The sequence below is a fragment of the Nipponia nippon genome, unplaced genomic scaffold (assembly GCF_047370975.1).
Source record: "Nipponia nippon isolate SJK-2023a ecotype South Korea unplaced genomic scaffold, ASM4737097v1 scaffold_9, whole genome shotgun sequence".
Classification (NCBI taxonomy): Eukaryota; Metazoa; Chordata; class Aves; order Pelecaniformes; family Threskiornithidae; genus Nipponia; species Nipponia nippon.
The window spans coordinates 19,839,007-19,860,284 of NW_028262413.1; the positions used below are offsets into that span (position 1 = coordinate 19,839,007).

The 21,278-nt window shown below is 38.3% G+C and overlaps 1 protein-coding gene across 14 annotated transcripts in view; it reads left to right on the forward strand.

Annotated features, from left to right (window-relative positions):
• Positions 1-21,278, forward strand: part of DOCK3 (dedicator of cytokinesis 3) — a 221,367-nt gene that overhangs the window by 157,507 nt on the left and 42,582 nt on the right. For 13 of the 14 annotated variants that reach the window (XM_087743795.1, XM_087743802.1, XM_087743796.1 and 10 more), the window contains exons 23-32: positions 3,625-3,795; positions 7,459-7,651; positions 9,503-9,630; positions 10,617-10,763; positions 12,876-12,974; positions 15,121-15,215; positions 15,604-15,679; positions 16,615-16,715; positions 16,980-17,038; positions 19,410-19,558. In XM_087743795.1, coding sequence (XP_087599921.1) covers positions 3,625-3,795; positions 7,459-7,651; positions 9,503-9,630; positions 10,617-10,763; positions 12,876-12,974; positions 15,121-15,215; positions 15,604-15,679; positions 16,615-16,715; positions 16,980-17,038; positions 19,410-19,558 — 1,218 coding nt within the window. The remainder of the gene's footprint in view (positions 1-3,624; positions 3,796-7,458; positions 7,652-9,502; positions 9,631-10,616; positions 10,764-12,875; positions 12,975-15,120; positions 15,216-15,603; positions 15,680-16,614; positions 16,716-16,979; positions 17,039-19,409; positions 19,559-21,278) is intronic. The other variant, XM_087743798.1, reaches the window with a different exon arrangement.

Genomic DNA, 21,278 nt, shown 5'->3' on the forward strand with positions numbered 1-21,278 from the left:
CAAAACCCTGAACATACTTTCTGAGCCAAGCCAGCCAGGGAGCTAGTGAATGAGAGATTTGGAATTACATTCTCAGCCTGCCTTTTGAGACTGGGGACTCCTCCAAATTGTTTTCTTCACCTTGAATTTAAAAAAGAAATGTCAGTCTGTTGCTTTTGAGACCAGTCTGTCTCTGGATTTATTCATTACCTCATTCAGAAATAATTACCTTATTTACATTTTCTACAGTATCACTTTTTCCTAAAAATACCAGAAAATTGCTGATGTAATTATAATTGTTTCACCCTGGTCAGCCTGTTTGTGGGACTTGCTCCTTCTTTTATTGCTGATGCCTTGAACTTTGCCCTAGGTCTTTCATCTGCTCTCAGAAGACTCAAATTGGTACCTTCTTGAACCTTTGCACTTTTTTTCTTAAAACTGCATAGTAGATGCTTCTTGTTCTTGAAGCAAGTATGCTGTTCTCTGGAAAAAAACACATTGACAGTAGCAGGAAGAAGTGTGCTAGCTGCTCTTGAACGGTGAAGCAGATACTCAGAGACTACTGAAAATGGCTTTTATTCACTTTGGTTAGGACAGTGAAAGGGATTCAGACCTTCAGAGCTAATCCTCTTTACATACACTGTGCTTATGATAAGGTTACCCATTCTACATACTCCAGATTCTTTCCTAAAGTAATCTTTGTGTTTCTTCAGTGAGGAAATTAATCTGTGCTTTTTCTTAAAGCAGCTCTATACAAGGTTGATTCACCTGTTCATACTCTGAACATCAGGTATGGTTTGCCTTTTGTTTGAATTGAACAGACTCTTCATCTCTACAGCAGATGCGTCCAGATGTGCAACTGTACTGTGCCCAAGACGGTCCACTGGATTTATGAATGTGCTACAGTAAAACCATCAAATGTCTGAGCATAATCCCTGAAGGCTCAAGTGACACTAATGCCTCTGAAGAGTATCTTTATCCATTAGACCTGCAGAATAGCCACAGGAGTTTATCCACTTTTTTACCTGTGTTACCATAGAAGCTTCTAACTGATGGTGCTTTTGTCATAGTGGTCTTCTGGTTTTAATTCTCCTGGGACCTTGCAGCCAAGCACCAGGTAATCTGTGCCAGTTGAGATGTGCTGTTCCTGTATTCACACAGTGAACATACATATGGATGCTCACTCAGAGAAAAAAAGGAAGGTTATTCATTAGTAAGTGGAAGTTCTTTGAGATGCATTATCTATATGCACATTTCTTACTCCTTTTCTCGTCTCTCCTGGAGTACCACTGGTAGAATTTAGGGATTGTTTGGTTGACAGGAAATAAGGCCATGATGCTGTTTGTCCCTTTAAGTTTTGCATGTGATGTAGCAGGAGTCTTTAGGTTGCTGGTCACAGGTGAGTGACGTGTGCTCACCTGTTGTGTGAACATGCATACAGACTACGATTTTAAGAAACTTCGTTTAATTTGAAACTGATTTTTTATATCATGCCAAACATAATAGAAGGCTTGAATTTTATTTGAGTGCACTTCTATGTCTTTAGGCACATGTATGCATCATATCTGTGATGTTGTAAGTAGTAAGAGTCAAAGTTAGTCCACATGCTGATTTGTGCTAACAAGACTTGATTCGTGTTTTTTACCATCTCAGCCATGTGTCTGCAAACACACTGAACTCTTCAGTTAACTGCCTTTGTGGGTTCGTTCTAGGCAACAGTTTAGGTTGCCTGTGCTAAGGATGTGGAGTGTCTCTGAAAGCCTGCCATTTCACTTCAACAGAGAATTGTAGAATTTCATACATAAATCCTCTGATTCATTGCAAAACATAATCTTCACATTAAAGTTAGGAGCTTTCAGGTTAGAATTATGGTTGTCTATACCAAACCTATAAAACAGCTTGTGCGAACACATGACTCGCTGTATTTGGTGTTAGCAGCAGAGATGCCAACCTTAAAGAGCTGACTCTTGTGAACCAATTGACCTTTGCCTGGAAACTATCCAGAAATATAAAGTGTTATTTCCTGAGGAAGTTCTTTGGTGTAAGGAAGCTTCACTGGGAGATGTTCTAGTACAGAAGTATAAATAATGTACTGCCAAATTACCATAGTTTCCATCATTCCTGGAAAAAAACTTACTCTAAGGATCAGTAGCATTTTGAAATCTGTGATGGCTTTATGAGGAATTTCACATGCCCATTCTCTATCCTTAAAGCTGTAGCATTCTAAAGCTTACAACATAACATTGCATATTCGTGCATATAGTGTGGTGGCTCAATGAGGGGCATCTTACGGATGCAAAAATATCTGATGAGGGCAAAATTTGTATTTGAATTAGCTTTCAGTTTCCAAACAGTGACGCAAGACAAGAATACTTTCCAGTGAACACAGTGGAATATTACTAATGTTTCTGTATAGACTGTGATTACTGAAGCTCCAGCCCGTTTGTTTCCTGTGCTGAATTCTGAGGATATCATCATGTCTTCCCTTAATCCTGCTTTAACGGTGTATCATGTTAAGCACTAAGGGAAGGCGTGAAGTCTAAATGTCACTGATATTTAGTACATTTCAGTGTTGACAGTTGTGTACACCAAATGATCAAAAAGGCCTCGTTGCTGTGTGGAATATTACATTGCTATATTAGTGTCTGTGAGAACCTTTGATAGATTGGTAAGCTTGTTAGAGGCTGCACAGAACAATGTATTTTTCTTCATTGACACTGTTGCCAAATAAATGGAGTTCTGAATAATGCCATTTACAAAACTTTAGTTAAAGATGTTTAGGTAGAAAATTCAGACTTAATCTAGACCTGTCACAGAGCAAATTATCATTCTACTACAAAAAGATACAATTTGCCAGTCCCTCAGGACTGCAGCATCTATCACACATTGTATAATGGTGTTAAATGCCATCTTCTGTGCAGGTTATTCTCCCTCTGCTGGGTGCTCTCCAAGTTTCATGTGTGACGATAAAAGAAAGACACTTTAACTTATCGCAGGCTCGAAGTAAAAAGATACTCACTACAGTACTGCTGCTTGCTACTGTTATGGGCTGACAGAGGGCTTCGCATGCTGCTCTTCTTCTATTTCTGCATCTGCATTTATTTCTGTTTGTACATGTAGCTGCCAGAAATAAAGGTGAACCTTGCTGTTGTGTTCATATTGAAAAGCAGATTCTCCTTTTTCCAGGTAACCCTTCTGTTCCACTGACAGTCCACTTATCTTAGCCTAGATGAGCTAACTCAAGTAATTAAAGGTAAAATTTGAATGAAAACAGGAAAATAGCTTCTTCAGACACTTACAGTCATTATTCCAGGTCATGAGAAAACTAGAAGTCTCTTATCCTCACCAAGATTTTCCTCAAATTATGTAACACAAATTTGTCTGTTTGACTTAAGTGCATACTTTTTTTCTTAATGGGACATACTAGTAACAAAGATTATTAGTTGGGAATGGGCACTTGCCTACGAGTAGCTCTTCCTTAACTGAATTATGTAATTTACCAAACCTGTTTTTCTTTCTCCTTTCTAAAGCTGAAGAATTTAGTTATTATGCACCTAGAATCTTTCCTGGTTCTCTTTAAAGCTCCTTTATTTTTCTTTCTCTCTTTTTCTCTGTCTTAATCTCCTTCCTCTCCTGCTCCTTAAGGCCTTGGAATATCTTTTCAAGTTCATTGTCCAATCTCGGATCCTTTACTCCAGAGCTACTTGTGGAATGGAGGAGGAACAGTTCCGTTCCAGCATCCAGGAGCTTTTCCAGTCCATCAGATTTGTGCTCAGCTTGGACAGCAGGAGCTCTGAGACTCTCATCTTCACACAGGTTTGCTATTTTCTACGCCTTAATTGGCAAACCAAAAGGCAGCTGTTTTCTGCACAGGTAGTATATATGGGCACGTGATGATTAAATGCAGGTTAGTAGAGTTTTCCCCCTCTAACAAGCTGATGATACTGGAAAATTACATAGCCAAGTCATGTCATTAGACAGCAGCTTTGCACCACTTCACAGATAGAGGTGAGCTGAACCGTGGACTCTCGAGAGGAAAGTGAATTGTCACGTGAGAATACAATTTTTGCTCTTCACAAAAGTAAACTGTGTTTTCAAATCTCTCATTTCTATGTCTTACGGTTGGCCTCAAGAAATTTTAAATCCTTAATTGTAGTAGCTCAAGTCAATATTTAGGGTCACAGCAGCATCACAGTAGAGAAGTTCAATTGATGTGCTCACAGTCAGATAAACTTAATTCCAGCATACTCTAAAATTACGGTCAGAATCATCTGCAGCCTGACCGCAAGCATACTGTGATACCCACACTCACATTTAATAACATTATTTTGAATATGGCCCAGATGACTTCACGAAGACTTCATGTGGGCTTAAGATACTACTCAAAGTGAGTAAGGATGCTGCTAAGTTTTGTTTCATATTTTAAAGACCACTGTACGAAATTACATATTTCTGTGTTTAAAAGTTTTAAATAGTAATGTCAAATGTGTTGTGTGTGCCTCAGCTCAGAGAATGTCAGAATGGACCACCTAGAACTTCTGGTAGCATGAAGGTGATTGGTAATCACGAATTTACTGTTCACAGATGTTTTGAACACCTACTGCAGTTTGCCAAAGAAGGAGTTGCTGTGAACGCTGCAACAAAACAGAGTGACTCCACTGGTTAGGGAAGCTGCCAGAAGTGTGATCTCTTTCTTAAGAAGCTGCTCTGAAAGATTTTGAGAACAGCTGCTCTAATCTTTTATTTAATCACCCATTAGTGGGTATAATAATATGAGCCAGGAACATGAGAAATCAGTGCACAGAGTTTTGCAGGCAAAGTGACAGTGAGTGCAAAGAGCATCTTATGAACGCAGGCTGTTCAGGGTTCTTTGTTTTTCAGTTGTGTTGATCACAAACATAGAGGGAGACTAGATTTGAGGATGGGGTTATTTTCCTTTTTCTCTTTGTCTCTCTTTTTTTCCTCCTTTCTCTCACTATGGTATTTCTTACTTTGGAGTTTTGTAATTTGTAAAGCCTCTCCTTGTTTAATCTTTGAAAAGTTTACTTTTTGTTTCCCCCTTGCCACTATGTTGCCCCTTGATCCCAACTGCCCCATAGGCCTCTCAGCCTGGAGGGCAGGCGAGCGGAGCTGGGACATGTGCCCCACAAAAATGTGGTGGTACTTCAAGGCCGTCATTTAATTCTGTAAGTAATGATCCCCAGAACTGCACTGAAAGTATTTCATCATGGATGTTCCCAATTAATCCCTTTTCCCTACCCCAAACCCTCTTTTCCTGCATATAAACTGGAATTTAATGTTTAAGTGTCTGGTACTTTAAAACTAGGAAATGTGGAATATTTCAGTAATTAATGGAACAGCTAATGGCATCCACACACTGAAAAGACAGTACTGAGGGCCTATACAAGATTATATATGTCAAATTGTTCAGGATAGCCAAGGAGGTTATGTACTAGTTCTGGAAATCTGGACAACTGTTAAATACCTACAGAAATGCTTAAGGCCCTAGCAAACATAATTTTCTTCACACTTGTCCTCTTACCCAGGATATTAGAGAGATTTCAATAGAGTTCTTTCCAGCAACGAGATTAAAACTGATTATGTCCTTCCTTCCAGGCAATTAGTTTGACATGAGTAATGTTCCAGCATATTTTAGGGTGTTGTACAAAAAAGGGCCCTTCAAGGAACTGATGAAATGATGTAGCTGTTCCTCAAGATGGCTCCAAAGCTTCCTGAAGAGATCCCATGCATATCCTTAGATTGCTACTGGATATCCTAAATCACCACAGAAATCCTTCTGATTTATACTAATAGTTAGAAATAAGTTTAGGAAAACTCCTGTAAGGATTTACAGGATTGTTGGGCCAATATTGTAATTTCACTTGTATTATCCCAAAGATAAAGACGATGACTGGATTTGCAGCTGTTAGAGCCTTCCAAGAGTACCGTGAGCTACTTAAATGATTCATATTTGTTTATTTTGTTAGTACATTGTATGTATGTAGCAACAAATAGGTGACAACACCCAGGAGGCTATGTGGGTTTTTGTGTAATGTGAATTGATCGTAACAAGACAAGATGTTGAGAGAGATAACGAGCGGGAAGAAGAAGGAAGTAAATTTATATTCAGAATAATTTAATGGGCTCTACAATGTTAGTTCTAAAAACAACTTAGACTTTGCTCAAAGGCTATTTAAAGTAGATACCACTGTTGTTTGAAGGAAAAGATACTTTGAGGAAAGACTTGGCAAAGAAGGAAGCTGTATATTATGTGGGATTAGGAGAGGCATGCCGAGTGGTAGAGCCAGCATGGGAGAGGTACAGAAATGTTTATGCAATGAGAAAGCAAAGAAATCTGTGAGGAAAAGGAGAACTTGCAGAACAGAAAAAAATACCGATAGGTATCTGGAAGGGCAAAGCTGAACGGAGGTCTGCAACGAAGTTTGGTAAATCTGAACTTCTGCAGGAAATCAGTGTGGTTTGTGTGGAGAGCTTCAGACGAGGGAGGTGGAAACAGCAAGAAGGGGGGGGACGGAGCTGGAGTAAGGCAGCTGAATCAAAACCAGACTCTGCAGCAGTTCAGGAAAGCAACTGTCTAGGAATTTAAGTAGTTATAATGAGGAAACAGGTATGGACCTTGAGTAGGATGTAGAGGAAGAAAGAGGAGAATTTTAAAACATAAGGGGTGTGTGGCAGGTATAAGGTATGACACCGAGTCTGTGGAGCTTGCAGACAGGGCGATGCACGGAATTTTCTACTGTTATGAAAAAATTAATTGAAAAACTGTGAAATAAGAGATGAAGAGTTTGATGTTGTTGTTGTGCTGGTATTGTTTCTGCACTTTAAGAAACACCTTCAAGGATAGCTCCAGCTTACTGGAAATACCCGTTATTGCAAGAATCACGTGCACGCTTACTTGCATGATGTGATGCCTCTTTCACATGAAATCACACCCCACCCCTGTTGCAGAAATATTGTGATGTCACGTGACAGCGCTGCTATGGTTAAGGGTCTGTCAACACATTCTTCACTTCAGAATATTTTCTGAAGATTTTTAACTCTCTTAGGTAGTTGCTCAGTACAAATAGTTGGTATGGAACTCTCTAATCAGAAGCAAGTTTTATATTTATTGAAAAAAGTAAATCAACAAAAATGGACTATTTTCTGTTCTCTGGCGCCTTAATTTTTTTCTGTTTTATAAGTTGTGTTCTAAAATACAGCTTTTTGAAGCTCTACAGTAGGTATGCGCTCAAGTTATCAAAAGACTTAGTATTGCAGCAGCACTTGATTTTTACATACTACCTGTGATTTGTCCACCGTCAACTTCAGGTGTTGCAAAACATTAACACCAGCCATAGTCCACTATTTAGTAGGTTTTTTGCAGACCCTTTCTTCAATTTTACTGTTGTTTCTATTTCACTGCATTTAGCTGCAGTTACAGAATTCAGAATTTTCAGTTTCTTCATTTACTTTCTCCAGGCTGCTTTGCTGAACTCCTTCCCCGCTATCTTTGATGAGCTGCTGCAGATGTTCACTGTGCAGGAAGTAGCAGAGTTTGTGAGGGGTACTCTGGGCAGCATGCCCAGTACAGTACACATCGGACAATCAATGGACGTTGTTAAGCTACAGTCTATCGCACGCACTGTTGACAGCCGCCTGTTCTCTTTCTCAGGTAAGACAGCGGTATCTGAGGCCGAGTCTTGCTGCTAACTAAGAGTAGGAACACGTTACATTTATTTTGCAGTTGCTTTGTTGCAAACAATTCATTGCTGAACACCAATAACCTTGGTAATTATTTATCTTGGTGGCATGCTGTGACATATATTCACTGTGGGTACTGTGTAAGTTTCCCTATGGTAGAAGATGTTTATAAATCTATGGTGGATAAATTGTAGTTACTAAAGGTTGATAAAAATACGTACATTAACAAATCAAGTCAATTATTAAAACTGCCAAATCTCACTTGATACTTTGTATTACTCTTCTACCGTTGTCATGGATAGGAAGACAACCTCCCTTCCAGCAAGCTTATTGTCTGAGAAACAGGGAGATAAAGTTATGTGAGAAACCCACTGCATTCTTTTAAAGTATGTTTAATCTTTACATTGTAACTTCAAGATTTCTTTAGCTCAGCATATTAGTAATTCTTTAAGAATCAATTGAATGAAGAAGGGATGAAGATTGTGAGTTTATTTCATATATAAAGGTCTGAATGAAAGATAGTGGAAGATAAAAAGCACCATTGGGCTTACCTTCCCTGTAGTGAGGATCTCAAGTTAGTGCACTCAAATTATTCTACTCAGTGCAAGGTGAGAATGATAACAACCCAGAATCATGTTTAAACCATACATTGTAATTGTTTATAAATGTGTATTTTTTTTCTTAAATTTGAAATTCATTTCAAAAAATAGGAGAGAGTGTAGAGAATGAGTAGATTAGTCCACAGGTGGCTGTGGAACAGGTGGTGAATTTTATCTAATTCTAGTGTTTTGAACCTATTGATAAAAATATTTGTCTTCGTGAGTGCTAGTTCATGGGCAAAAACCTCTTCTTCTGGCTTCTCAGTGAAGCCAGGTGTAACTTTACCCACAGAGTCGAGGGCTTTAGTTCTTCTCATTAACCTTCCTTTCTCCTTTACCAAGATACTGGCAACTAATGATGCTTTTAGCTGCTGCACAGCACCATAACATCTCACTACAGCATCAAAAACCAGAAAGAAAGCTTTAGTGTTGCAAGGCTATGACTGTATAGATGCCACATTTTCCACCCAACATAATCGTAGACCCCTATCCTATTCCTTCCCTTGGAAGCATGACCTGACACTCCCAGGTCAACAATCTCTCCCATGTCCTATCTGCACCTGGGAAGATGAATCTAGTTTCCAAAGTTATCTTTTGGCTGCCCACCCTACCTACTCTTCAGGTCTTGCAAATAAATGAAGGCACATCCTCTTTTTCTTCCCTCCCATACGGTGATGACTTGTTTTCCTTTTATCTCTCCTATCGGTCCATTTGCTGACACCTTGCCACTTTTTCCCTGTCTCTTTTTTCCTGTTTTGGCTACTGTTTTCTGCAGCTGCTACCTGCTCTCCCTTCTTTAATAAGATTAAGGTTTGTAAGCCAGCTAAAAGAGAAGAATTAGCCAGCTTCCATGAGGCATATATTTGAAAAGCTCTATTAGCTGTGACAATAGAACTGGAAAGCAACATGAAGTGAGGAAGGGTTTGCACAAAGGAAATCACAATTAGAAAGTATCAGTTCACAACTGTTGTTTCCAAGCTGTATCACTATTGAGAACACCATGTATACTGCATTTATGAACTTGTGAAACTGGATGCACTATTCATTCATTTCACAGTCCTTGGAAGTGTGGTGTACTACAACCTGTACGGTAGAAGTTGCACCAATTAATCAAACGTACTGTATATCAGTAGGTTAGTTTGGATACCAGAAGGCTGCTGATTGGGATGGTTGAAATTTAATTTTCTTTTGGAAGACCTGTGACCCGATTTTCCTTCTTTCAGAGTCCCGGCGCATCCTGCTGCCTGTAGTTCTTCACCACATTCACCTTCATCTACGACAGCAGAAGGAGCTACTTATCTGCTCTGGGATCCTCAGTAGTATCTTCTCCATAATCAAGACCAGCTCTTTGGTAATCTGCTGCTTGATTATTTTTTTTTCAATGGCACCACTGATTTAGTAAAAGGAAGACTGAGGGATTTTTATAGGTCAATACAGGTTTTTCAAAGAACTTTTAAAAACAAAATTCTGCTAACTTTCTGTCAGCAGGAGAACATCTGAAATGAGGGTCTGCTTTTGTGTGTGTGACTCAGAGCATGCTGATTACACAGTGTTCTTGCTGTTAGGAGGGGAAAAAAAGCACACGCATTTACCAGGTTTGACACAGTTTAATTTTCTTCATCCAAGCCCAGAACTTAGATGTCAATGGAGTTCAAAAGCTCTACACAGCTCTAGGACTTGCAGTTCCACAAGAGACAGTAACTAGCACTTTGTGATTCCTGTTAAGAGAATACTCTAAAATTATCCAATCAATGAAATCACACTTACTTCTGGAAACTGCTGCTGAGTTTAAACACCCAGCTTTGATGATCATAATACTCTGATCTGAAATGGTAACTTGATGATTTAAAGCAATGCTCACAAACAAAGGGTGGTAAAGTTTCCCCACCTGACTCTAAAGGAGGAAGCTCGTGATGCTAAATATAATTCATACCAATGAGTATTTCCAATTACAAGTTATGAATTTGCATGAAAGGCATGAGATAAAAGGTATCATGGTAATAAGCTAAAATAATGGTGCCATAGAATAAAGATTCCTGAACATCATTTGATCCCATTGTGTTCTAGAGTGTATGCAGACCTTTGATTATAGATTTACCTTTATGGCTGTGACCCTGAATGTTTCCATCAGAGGCTGACAAGGTAACACGCACGCACGCACGCACGCATCACAACAGTATCTGGTACCAGTGATGAATTTGATTGTGCTTCTTTGAACCTCTGTTATGGAGCTCTCTATCAAAACGAGTTTATGGTATGGCTGACTCAGCAGAATTGTCTTTGCCAATTCTGTTCTCTCCAGTTTCTAAGTGTCTGTTTGCTCACCTCTTACTGTAGGAGGGAGATGTCGTGGAGGAGGTTGAGATGATGGTGGAGAGCCTCCTGGATGTGCTTTTACAAACTCTGCTTACAATCATGAGTAAATCACAGTCTCAGGAGGCGGTAAGAGGGCAGCGTTGCCCGCAGTGCACAGCAGAAATCACTGTTAGTAACTAACAATCAGTTTCTATTTCCTGCTTCTCTAACCTTTGGTTCAGTCCCTCACCACCACCGGCACCTCATCATCATCTCTGCTGCATGAATGCCCAGGGCTTTGTCTCTTTCCCTTAATAAGCCACAAATCCATTCCTTCCTCTGTGCAGTAGCAAGGTCTGCAGGAAGCAGCAGAGCTCAGGAAGCTTTTGGGGATTTCCAGGTTATTTTCTTGTTTGTCTTTGCAGCTGTGATTGAGAATTATTGTTCAGAACTCGAGGCATATGCTAGCTGGGTAGCTGCCTAGGGCTTCACCCCTAAATAGGTATCACCAAGGGCTATGTGAGTATCAGGCTCTGATTCCTAAGGCTGAGAATACCATAATGCTCAGTGGACAAGTCCCTTTACTTAACACCCTGGAGAGCTTCTGTCCAGGTTCACTGATTATTTCATGCAAATGAACCACATAATATTTTTGAAAAAGAAACTGGCAGATACTAAGTCAAGTGAACTGTTGAACTTGGTGGGAGAAGAGGGAGAAGTTTTTGTCCAGACTGTCGGCATAAGCCTAGGGGAAGAAATTTTTTCTTTGACATGCAACGGAAGAGGAGAAAAAGAATAGGATTTTGCTGTTCAGCTTTCTTCTTTTCTGGATTTGTTGTCCTTTTCTATTCTAGCATATTTTCTTCTGGTTTTGCTCGTCCGAGTCTCTAATGCAGCTTTTGCACGATGTATGATGTTAAGCTGTTGTTCGGAACATCCCTTTTTTTATATTTGCTTTTTTCTCAAACAGCTGAAACCTCAGAGGTATTGTTGGGGGGCAGATGTACACTAAGGTGCACTTCTCACACAAGAGAGAAGGTTGTATCTTTCCATGTTAGCTCAGATAAAGTAACAAATGGTAGAATCCTGATAAAGAACAAGGCATTTAGTAGTTTTCAGACATGCTCTTCAACACAAAACAAGAAAGGTGCTAGCTTGCAAATATCCAGTAACATCTCAATTTCCTTTTACTCCTTCCATTTGCCTTACTGTTATTTGTCACGTGCCACCTCACACATAAGAGCACACCTTTTTTCCTAATGAAGTTCAGCCCTGTAAATTTTATTGCAACAACCTATGTCAAAGCTTCTGGGTAGATGCTTGAGCCAATTAGAAAGAAATTAAAATGGAGTGAACGGTCCCAAGTATAAAATCCCCTTGTATTTGTTCCTGAATTTATATTTCACAGCACAGTGATATGTGGAATCTTACTAGATACTGCTTAGAAAGTAGTTTGTATATTTTCCAAATTAACTGCACATTGTCACAGACAAAAATAGCGTTGTGCAAGGGACTGGCAGTCAAAAGACATAGTCATTATGTTCTTGGCACTGCCTTGCTTGTTATCTTGGACAGATTGCTTAACTTCTCTGTGCTTTGCTTTCAGATATGTAAAATGGGGGAGCTCATCTTTGGAAAACACTTTGGGATACTGTGGTAACTGGTTAGGGTGCATCTGCTTTGCAGGCCAGAAATGTAATTGTAGCTCATGTAGGCTTACCCAAACTATATTCAGAATATCTTACTGGAATACTGTTAGTACTGTAGCTATGACAGCACATAACTTGGTGAACACTAATAAGCCACATATATACAAGATTCCAGACACCTTTTGTAGCCTATACTGATCCCATGCTGTCATCGCTATACTTTTTTGAGTATCTGAGCCAATTAGTTTAAATAATTCCTGGTCTGTCTGCATGAGCTGCAGTCACACCTTTGATAGACATAGTATATTAAGTAACTGAAAAAGGCAACTGTCAAAAACTGCATGCTTGGAGGACGATTCATTAATGTCTGTATTAATAATTTTAAATTATTTTTGTTTAGACTACAACATTGGTTACAAGACCTTTAAAACTGGCATCTGTGGGGGAGCCTCTAAGAGGTGTATTCCTATGAATTAACAGTAACTCAAGAACTGCTAACATGCGGTATTTTTAATCTCTGTGCATGACAGCTTTCCTCTCATAGGCATTGGGGCCATTTCAGACCCCTCCCTTTATACCTTACCCCAGGTTGAGTTTTATATTTATGACATTTCAGATTGTCGAATGAAATAGTTTCTCATTTGGTCAACAGGGAGAATATGTCTCCTGCCTTTTATCTTTGCTTCGTCAGATGTCTGACACTCATTTCCAGCACTTACTGGACAACTTCCAAAGCAAGGATGAACTAAAGGTACAACAGAACATGATGTGTGTAGGGCGGTTCACTCGGAATGGGAGAGCAGAGGGGAATCCCTCCAGCATTACTTGCTCTGCTGATCATTCCCGTTCACTGGCACTCATGGACCTTCCTTTCACTTTTATAATGATGGGTGTTGTGTTACAAAAATATTTAAGACCACAGGACACTGAATTATCTTCATAACAGCAAATAAAGTCCCAAGATAGATGTTTTTAGACATAAAAGGATACTGTTATTGTACCACGTAGAACATAGTCAGAGGAACAGGGTGGTTTTAATCCTGTGAATGTAAAGTCAGTTGTTCTGTAGCATTTTACTAGATGTTCAGTATGCATTGGAGCTTACTTACAAAGGGTGTTGATTTTATGCCCAAAGAGAATTTCAAGCCTTTTTGGGGATACAGATGTCTCTAGCAGATGAAATCTTTTTTGGGAAAGCAGTAACCTTACTATTCCACTCCCTGCATGCTTCCCAAATTTGTGAACATTAATTTAAATTATGGCTCTTCATGAACAGAAGGGGTTGGTGAGGGTCACAGACCCCTCTGGTGGCTTTTTTGCCACTGAGATTTTGAAATGGCACATCTCAAAACAGCAGCAGTATCTCCGACAACAGTCTGTTTAAAAGGCAGAATAATTTAATAAATAAAGACAAGATTTTATATAAAACGCTTTTGATTAGCATGGCATTCAATAAAATATGGGCAATAAGAAGAAAAATGTGGCAGGAGCTTATGTTACGTTAACAAATGAAATGGAGAAACAATGAGAAGTCCTCTCTGAATAGGCTTTCAGCTTCTAAATATTTCATGTGCATATAGAGAGGCTGAATAAATCAGGGAGATGAATTTGGGATGATATAATTCTTACCTTTAGGTTGCAGGGTTCAACATAGCTCAGGTTGATAATTATCTGAGATTACTACCTTTCAGGTAACTTTCGAATTGCTCACAGGAAGATGATTTGGTAAATTAATTCATATTAATTTTTAATAGATATTTTTAAAAGCTATCTAAACTATAGTTCTTATGTCAGACCAGTGGAAAGGTTTGTCATTGAGCTGAAATTTGTCTTTACACCCATAAGAACAAACACTGTTGTATCTCTGATAACCTAAGGATATGTTCCAAGAGTATCACAGAGGCTGAAGATTTTATACCCAACTTCTATTCCAACTATCAGTTGACCTAATAAAATATATTACTTTTTTTTTTCCTTCAAATATTGCTGTAATAATATTTCCAATACTTTTTCTTGGATGGAAAGGCATTATGTTCACTTTTCAGTGTTACATCTAGGCCAAAATGAGGCCAAAAGTCAAGGAGCTTCTGATGCTTTATTCTTCGCTCAGTTACACCAAGCTATTAATCTCCTCCTCCCCCCGCCCCCATTAAGGCATAATGGTAGGACAGTTTTGAAGAAACCTTGCACTGCCACTTTCGAGTGCTATCTTGATTTGGTGTAGAAGAAAAACAAAACAATAAAATCATAGTTTGCAAAGCCAACAACTTGGCATGTTTTAGCCTCGCTGTTGTTCTTTATAGATACAGAGGTGCAAGTAGACAAAAACCAGAAATGTCTTCAGGTTTGGGGATTTTTTGGAAAGCAAATATTCAGCTGAATGTGTTTTAAGAGCTCTTTGCTGCTGCATATGGCCAGAAATGGGGGTTTCTGTTACTATTTTAAAAAGCATACGTAGGAGTTTTTTTGGGCTTGGGTGTGGGGTTTTTTGTCAAATTTGTGACATAAGTGCAAAGAAATTTAGACAGATACGTTAATTAAATGAATGCATAAATAAATTATTATCATTCCAGTATATTTGAAAATAGCTGCAAATTGACACTGGAACTCTGGATGATAATATAAGAAGTCATATACAATTATGCACATAAAGAAGTTTTTTATCTCCCTGTAGAAGTTAAGATTTAAAAGACAGCTGCAATTTGTTTATTGCATATTAGAGGCATACAAAATGAAGAGCCATATCCCAATATGTTTCCATGATTTCAGGTGAGTGGCCTAGTAACGCAAAGCTCAAGTGGAGCACACTTAGCTTAATTGTCTTTCTTATAATCAAGAAAATAGATTAATCTGCAGCTGCTGGTGATTTTTTTAAAATTTGTTGCCCTATGTGATAGGAGTTCCTCCTGAAGATTTTCTGTGTATTTCGGAACCTGATGAAAATGAGTGTCTTTCCTCGAGACTGGATGGTGATGAGGTTGCTCACCAGCAAGTAAGTAGAGAAGCAGGTATAAACTGTTGACATTCTGCATGGGAATTTTTTCTCCTCAGCTGCGCAGTTAAAACCTGTGATGCAGTGTGTTTCATCAGACTGAGATGTGGTGATCAAGACAGGAATTCTGGAGTGCTCATCCTCGTTCTGCAGTTAATTTTAACACTCTGGACCAATGATGAAAATTCTTAATCTTGTATCACTTTGTACAAATTGTTTATTAAAACATAGAAAGATAGGTGACTTCTATGGGAATCTAGCAGTGATTACATGAAGAATGCCTGTGTCTGTACATACAGTAAAATCAGCACCACAAACCACTGTAATTTGTTATACTCCAGATTCAAATGTTCTTTTTTTGTTTTCTTTTTTTTGTTTTTGACTGCAGTATCATAGTTACAACAGTTCAGTACCTGTCTTCTGCACTGCATAAGAATTTCACGGAAACGGACTTTGATTTTAAAGTAAGAATTGATACTCAGAAAATGTTATGACATCTTTTTAAACTAGCAGTAACAAAGGAACAAGAGCTATTCTCTACATTGGCTGATTATATTGGCGGTATTTATTTGAGTATATGTGAGGAAGATGACCTAACTGATAAAAGACAGGCATTTGAACCTGCTGTGGAATTGAGGGGAAGGAGAACATACACTGTGAGATGAAATCGAGAACATTGAGTCCCTCATAAAGGAAACAAGTATCTTCATAAGCAGTGGAGCTAATGAAGCATGCTGTCTTACAGATTCATGGCTAATAAAATGTGAACTCCGGCAATGCTTTTCCTGAAGTTGGGACATTCATGATCTTCCTCTCCCAGAGGTCTCTCTCTCGGGCTGTTGACTTAAACTGAGGGGAACACAGTATCTTACAGAGTGTTTTCCCTATGTCTGGTGTAGTTGAAAATGGGCAACAAGTTCCGTGTCACTAAGGAAAAGCTGCCAGAGATGTAGCTAGGCACATGTACATACAGCATGATGGTAAAAGCCTCATCCCTTTGGGAAAACTGACTAAATTATAGGGATCTCATTCATGATATAATCTAAAATCTGGGGATTTTTGAGGGATAAAATCTGTTTAGCCTACAGAAAAAACAATTTAAAGCTTCGCTGAAGTCACCAAGTTTATTCATTTTTGAACTCTGGTGCTGAGAGGAAAGCCCGGTGGCGTTACCTTCTTGGGGTTTTTAATTTTAGTTCCTACCAGGTTTTAAATAATCCATTGGTATCCTTAAGAGTTTAGTATCTCAATAGTTAAGATACATATTGATTAAGTTACATCTTCATTACAAAAAAGAACAGTCTGATTCTACGTATAAAGGAACATATGTATGTCTTCCTACACTTGTTTAAGACTTACTCCATGGAGTGTAATGTAAAACTTCCTTCCTGTGTCACAGGTGTGGAACTCTTATTTCAGCCTGGCAGTTTTGTTTATAAACCAGCCAAGTCTCCAACTAGAAAATGCCACACCAGCTAAGAGGAAGAAAATTCTGGATAAGTAAGAACATGTTTTGTTGGGTTCCCAGCCTTTTTTGCCACCTCAAAAATGAGACTTCAGTCACTGTGATTTATTATGGATCTTGGGATGTGGCAATGTTTGGGAAATAAATAAGTGGATCTCCTAATACAGTGTTCAGTGAATAGTCGACTTGTTTGATATTCTTATGTTGACTTAAATGTGGATTTGATTTTTTTTTTTTTTAACATCACTGCCTTGCCAGTTTTTGTTCCGTAAGGCAGTTGTCTATCTCCTCTCTTTCAGATATGGCGATATGAGAGTGATGATGGCATATGAGCTCTTCAGCATGTGGCAGAACCTGGGTATGTCTCTTCCTTCTCTGTCCTAACAACCAAAGCCAAAGTAACCCCGGCTTTCCGTTGGGTGTTTTGGGGGCTTTGGGGTGTTTTATTTACTATTTGTAGCATCATAGAATACTTAGTATCTCTTGAGAGTGGTAAAACCAGGAAGCACTCCTCCCACCAAAAACTCCCTTCTGCGCTCTCTCATCATGTTTTTTTTTTATTTGAAATAATACGTTCCTATGAATTTGAACGCTTTCTTTTCAAATGTGACAGTGGCAGGTTTTGGTTGTTTTGATGCATCAGTGACAGTTTTTATGTGTTTGCAAATATAAAATCAGCTTTTTCTAATCCCTTCAACTGTGCTGCAGTCAGGTTCATATGGAGATACACTGTTACTCTCTGGCTTTTGTCTGCTCCATGGCTGTAAAGCAGAAATGTAAATTTTCACAGCTATAACCAAATTTATAATTTTGTAGATGATTCAAAAGCCAAAGTTGTCATGATTCAAAATTATAGAATCATAGAATTATTTAGGTTGGAAAAGACACTTAAGATCACCGAGTCCAACCATAAACCTAATGCTACCAAGTCCACCACTGAACCGTGGCTATGTGTGTTTGATAGTAAAGCCCAGAAGTGGCATATGGTAAAGTTTCTTTTTTAGTGTCTTCAGGTATCTAGTATGCATAACAAATTCTGTGTAGCTACTTTAAAAAGTAAAAAAAAAAAATTAAAAAACAAAATGGAAAACCAAAACCCACGAAAGCCCTGTCCACAATAATGCAATGTTTGCGATAAAATTTCAACTTCCCCAATTCATTTGACCTTTTCCTGTATATTTTGATTAAGAAATTAGGCATGTTACAAAATGGGGAAAAATATATCTCGCCACAGGCCTCAAAAGGTAAATGGAGATTTTTCATCTAGGACTTGTGCTTTTAGAAGTGTGCTGCAGCAGTCTTGGGTTTAGGTAATTCAGGATTTTATTAATAGAAGAGCCAAATAACATCTGTACCGCATCAGAGCAAGTCCAGCTAGGCCAGTATTCTGTCTCCATCAGGGTCCAAAAATGAATACCTGTGGAAACGTTTGAGATAAAGGAAGCCTAGAGTATTCTAGAGGAAAATAAGAAAATGTTCGCTGATAGAGATCACAAATAATACAAGGTTCTGAGAACAGGTAAATCATTAAGAGGACAAAGGAATGATATAAATCAAATTGGATAACTTGATAAGGTGGCTGCAAGAATATATTCAAGAAGCCAAATATGAACCTTTTATTTGTAGAAATATAGGTAGGAGTGCTGTTCAAGAAGACAAAGACTACAAATGTATCATGCTGATAATCAGCTGAATGGGAGCTACCTGTAAAATGCCATGAGTAAAAAAGATACCATAATCTTTGAGAAAATATGTAAGAATCTTGAGTAAGAGAAGAGGGACGATATTACTGCCACAGTTTTTTCATAAGTGCACTTGATTCTAGAATAGTTTGCCTGGTCCTGCTTTCTACAGCTTAACAAAACCAACCAACCAAACAAACCCAAGGCAAGTTGGACAGAGTTCAGAGAACAGTCAGGAAGATAGCTACAGAAGTAAGAAAATGCCTTATTATAAAATACTGAATAAGCCTGATCCGTCTTGCACAACTAAGATGATACAGCCAGACTTGATCACAGTTTCTAAGCATCTGTGTGGAGAATAAAAGGCTCTCCAATATAACAGAGATCAAATAATCAGAAAATGATGCTACACAAATTCAAATGAGAAGTGAGAAGCCAGTTTTAGATGTAGATACAGATATTTATCACTGAATGTTGTTCCAAGTATGGCTATTTTGATTTATTCTCTGAGACTGCACAGTAAGCATGCCACAGAAGAGATCGTTAGCAAAATGCCTTGGGTTTCTGTTGCTGAGAAGCAATGCAATTTGGTCCTAAGTCAAGGTCAGTTATGAAATTGAAACTTCCATAGCACTGAGGATGAAGAGCTCTGTAGTTCTTTGAAATCTAATTATGTTCTATTAAATACTGTTGTTCTCACCAGCCCTTTCAAAATCTTTTTCTTCATAAATTAGAAGTATCTGTGGCCTCTTTTCCCCCTAGTTAGTATGTTTTAGTTTGGTTATTTTTGACAGTTTGAATTCCTTTGCAAGTAAAATGCACTGACAATTTTTGCTGAAGGCTTTCACAGTGAAATAAAAAATGCTCTTAGAGACTTTGCAAGGAATGGTGTAAAGCAAATATTGTTTTTCCAGGAAAAGAATGTGTTTGCTTTTCTAATGCTCATGCCTACTACTTTGTATATGTCATTATTGCAAGGGTTCCCCATTTTCTCAGTGACAGATAACAAAGGCTTTTATTTAATTACAGTTGCTTTGTGTTGTACAGGTGAGCATAAGATTCACTTTATTCCGGGCATGATTGGCCCCTTTCTTGGTGTTACACTTGTTCCACAACCCGAAGTTCGGAATATCATGATCCCTATCTTCCATGACATGATGGACTGGGAGCAGAGAAAGAATGGCAACTTCAAACAGGTGAAGTCGCTTCCCAAGCATTTGCAGTATTCTTCTTGCTCTGTCCATCTGCAGTGTCCAGCTGGAAGCAAGGAGTTTGCATCTGTTGATCCATTTCTGATTGTGAAGAAGATGTTGTCATGTAAATATATAAAAATAGAAAATTTGAAGCATAATTCACAAAACTATTACAAGACTCCCAAGATTATTTAAACAGTGGAGTTTACAGCAAGCTGCATTTCCCATGAACAGAGAGAAGAGGAGCAATGCGTTCAGCACATTGGAGATGAGGAAGCGACAGGAATTTTGTTAGTGCTGGGCTCTCACTGCTCCCCTTGATTTCACTTAGATTATCAGTCAACTATTAAATGGGTCAGACTGAGAACCAAAAATGGAGATGTAAAGATTTAGCCAGTATTTGTGAAGACAGTCGTGTTTGATTCTTTGTCTTCAATTTCCAGTTAGAAAGTGGTATTGTATTATCAAATAATTATACCATGCTTTGAAACAGACTTTGTGACTGGATATTTTTTAAGAAATTGTAGCAGCTCTCCTGGAATGGTTATGCCCAACAACAGTTCTGTAGTTTCCACCAGCTGTGAGCTCTGATTGCAAAACAGGGAGAGCAGTCTTCATCATTTTGTTGCCCGGTCATGGTCAGAGAATTGCTTAACTTTTCCACTACAAAACAGATCCCTAATGTGCAAAGTATTGATAATGAAGGATTGGTTTGGACTGGATCCTCGGTGCTTCATTGTCATTGTGTTTGGGGCAATACTGAGGGCAAGTATCTGCACATAAGTGCTCTGAAATAGTAAATCCTTTCATTTAAATTATCATAACTCATGTGATTATTTATTATCCACAAACTCATTAAAATGCCAGATCTAATCTATCATTCCAGGAGAATAACAGACCTCTTCCATAACCTGGCCTATTAAAGGCTGTGTGGAAAAGTATTACCAGGAGCTTATGTTTTTATTCCTCTTCAACTCCCTTGATTATTACTATTATTTACTACTGTTATTATTACAGTAGGATTTGATGATGGTCCTCTTTTTGCTTGTTTTAGCATAACAATAGAACAGTCCCTGCTCTGGCATTTACAGTTATAAGTACCTACAGTCATCTTCAGGTTCCTGGACCTGTTTATACTTTCTGTATCAAGATGAGCCCTTCATAATCTTCATTTAATTTTTATACTCACTGTTATATTCTAAACTAGAGCTCCAAGAATATTTCTTAAATTACCTGTGGAGCAAATTTCCATACTGTTTTATGAAGCATATATCGTAACTTTCTAAGATTAAAGACAGAATACTCATCTGTATTAGTGAGAATGAAATAAATAGTTCAATAGCACAAGACGTATTAAACCTTATTAACATTAGCTGCTGGAACCAGGACGTTGTTTATTGTCCAGTAGAATGCTAGATAGCTGGACAGATGCATTACTGATTTCTGTCAAATCATTGTAGATCACAAGCAAAGAGAGGGTAGGGGTTTTTTTAATTTTGAGTTTCTCTTTACTTTTTGAATGCTAAATTGGTTGTCAGAAAATACAAAAATCCTGGAAATTAATTTTCAAGCCCTTTTTTTATTTTCTTCAGTAGCTCATGTTTTAACAAGGTTATTTTTTCAGTGGTACTGGATAACAGTGCAGTCTGATTCATGGACTAAATTAGGTCTCCCTTTAATGATTTCAGCAACAAGAGCACCAACTCCATTTGTGTGCCTCTCC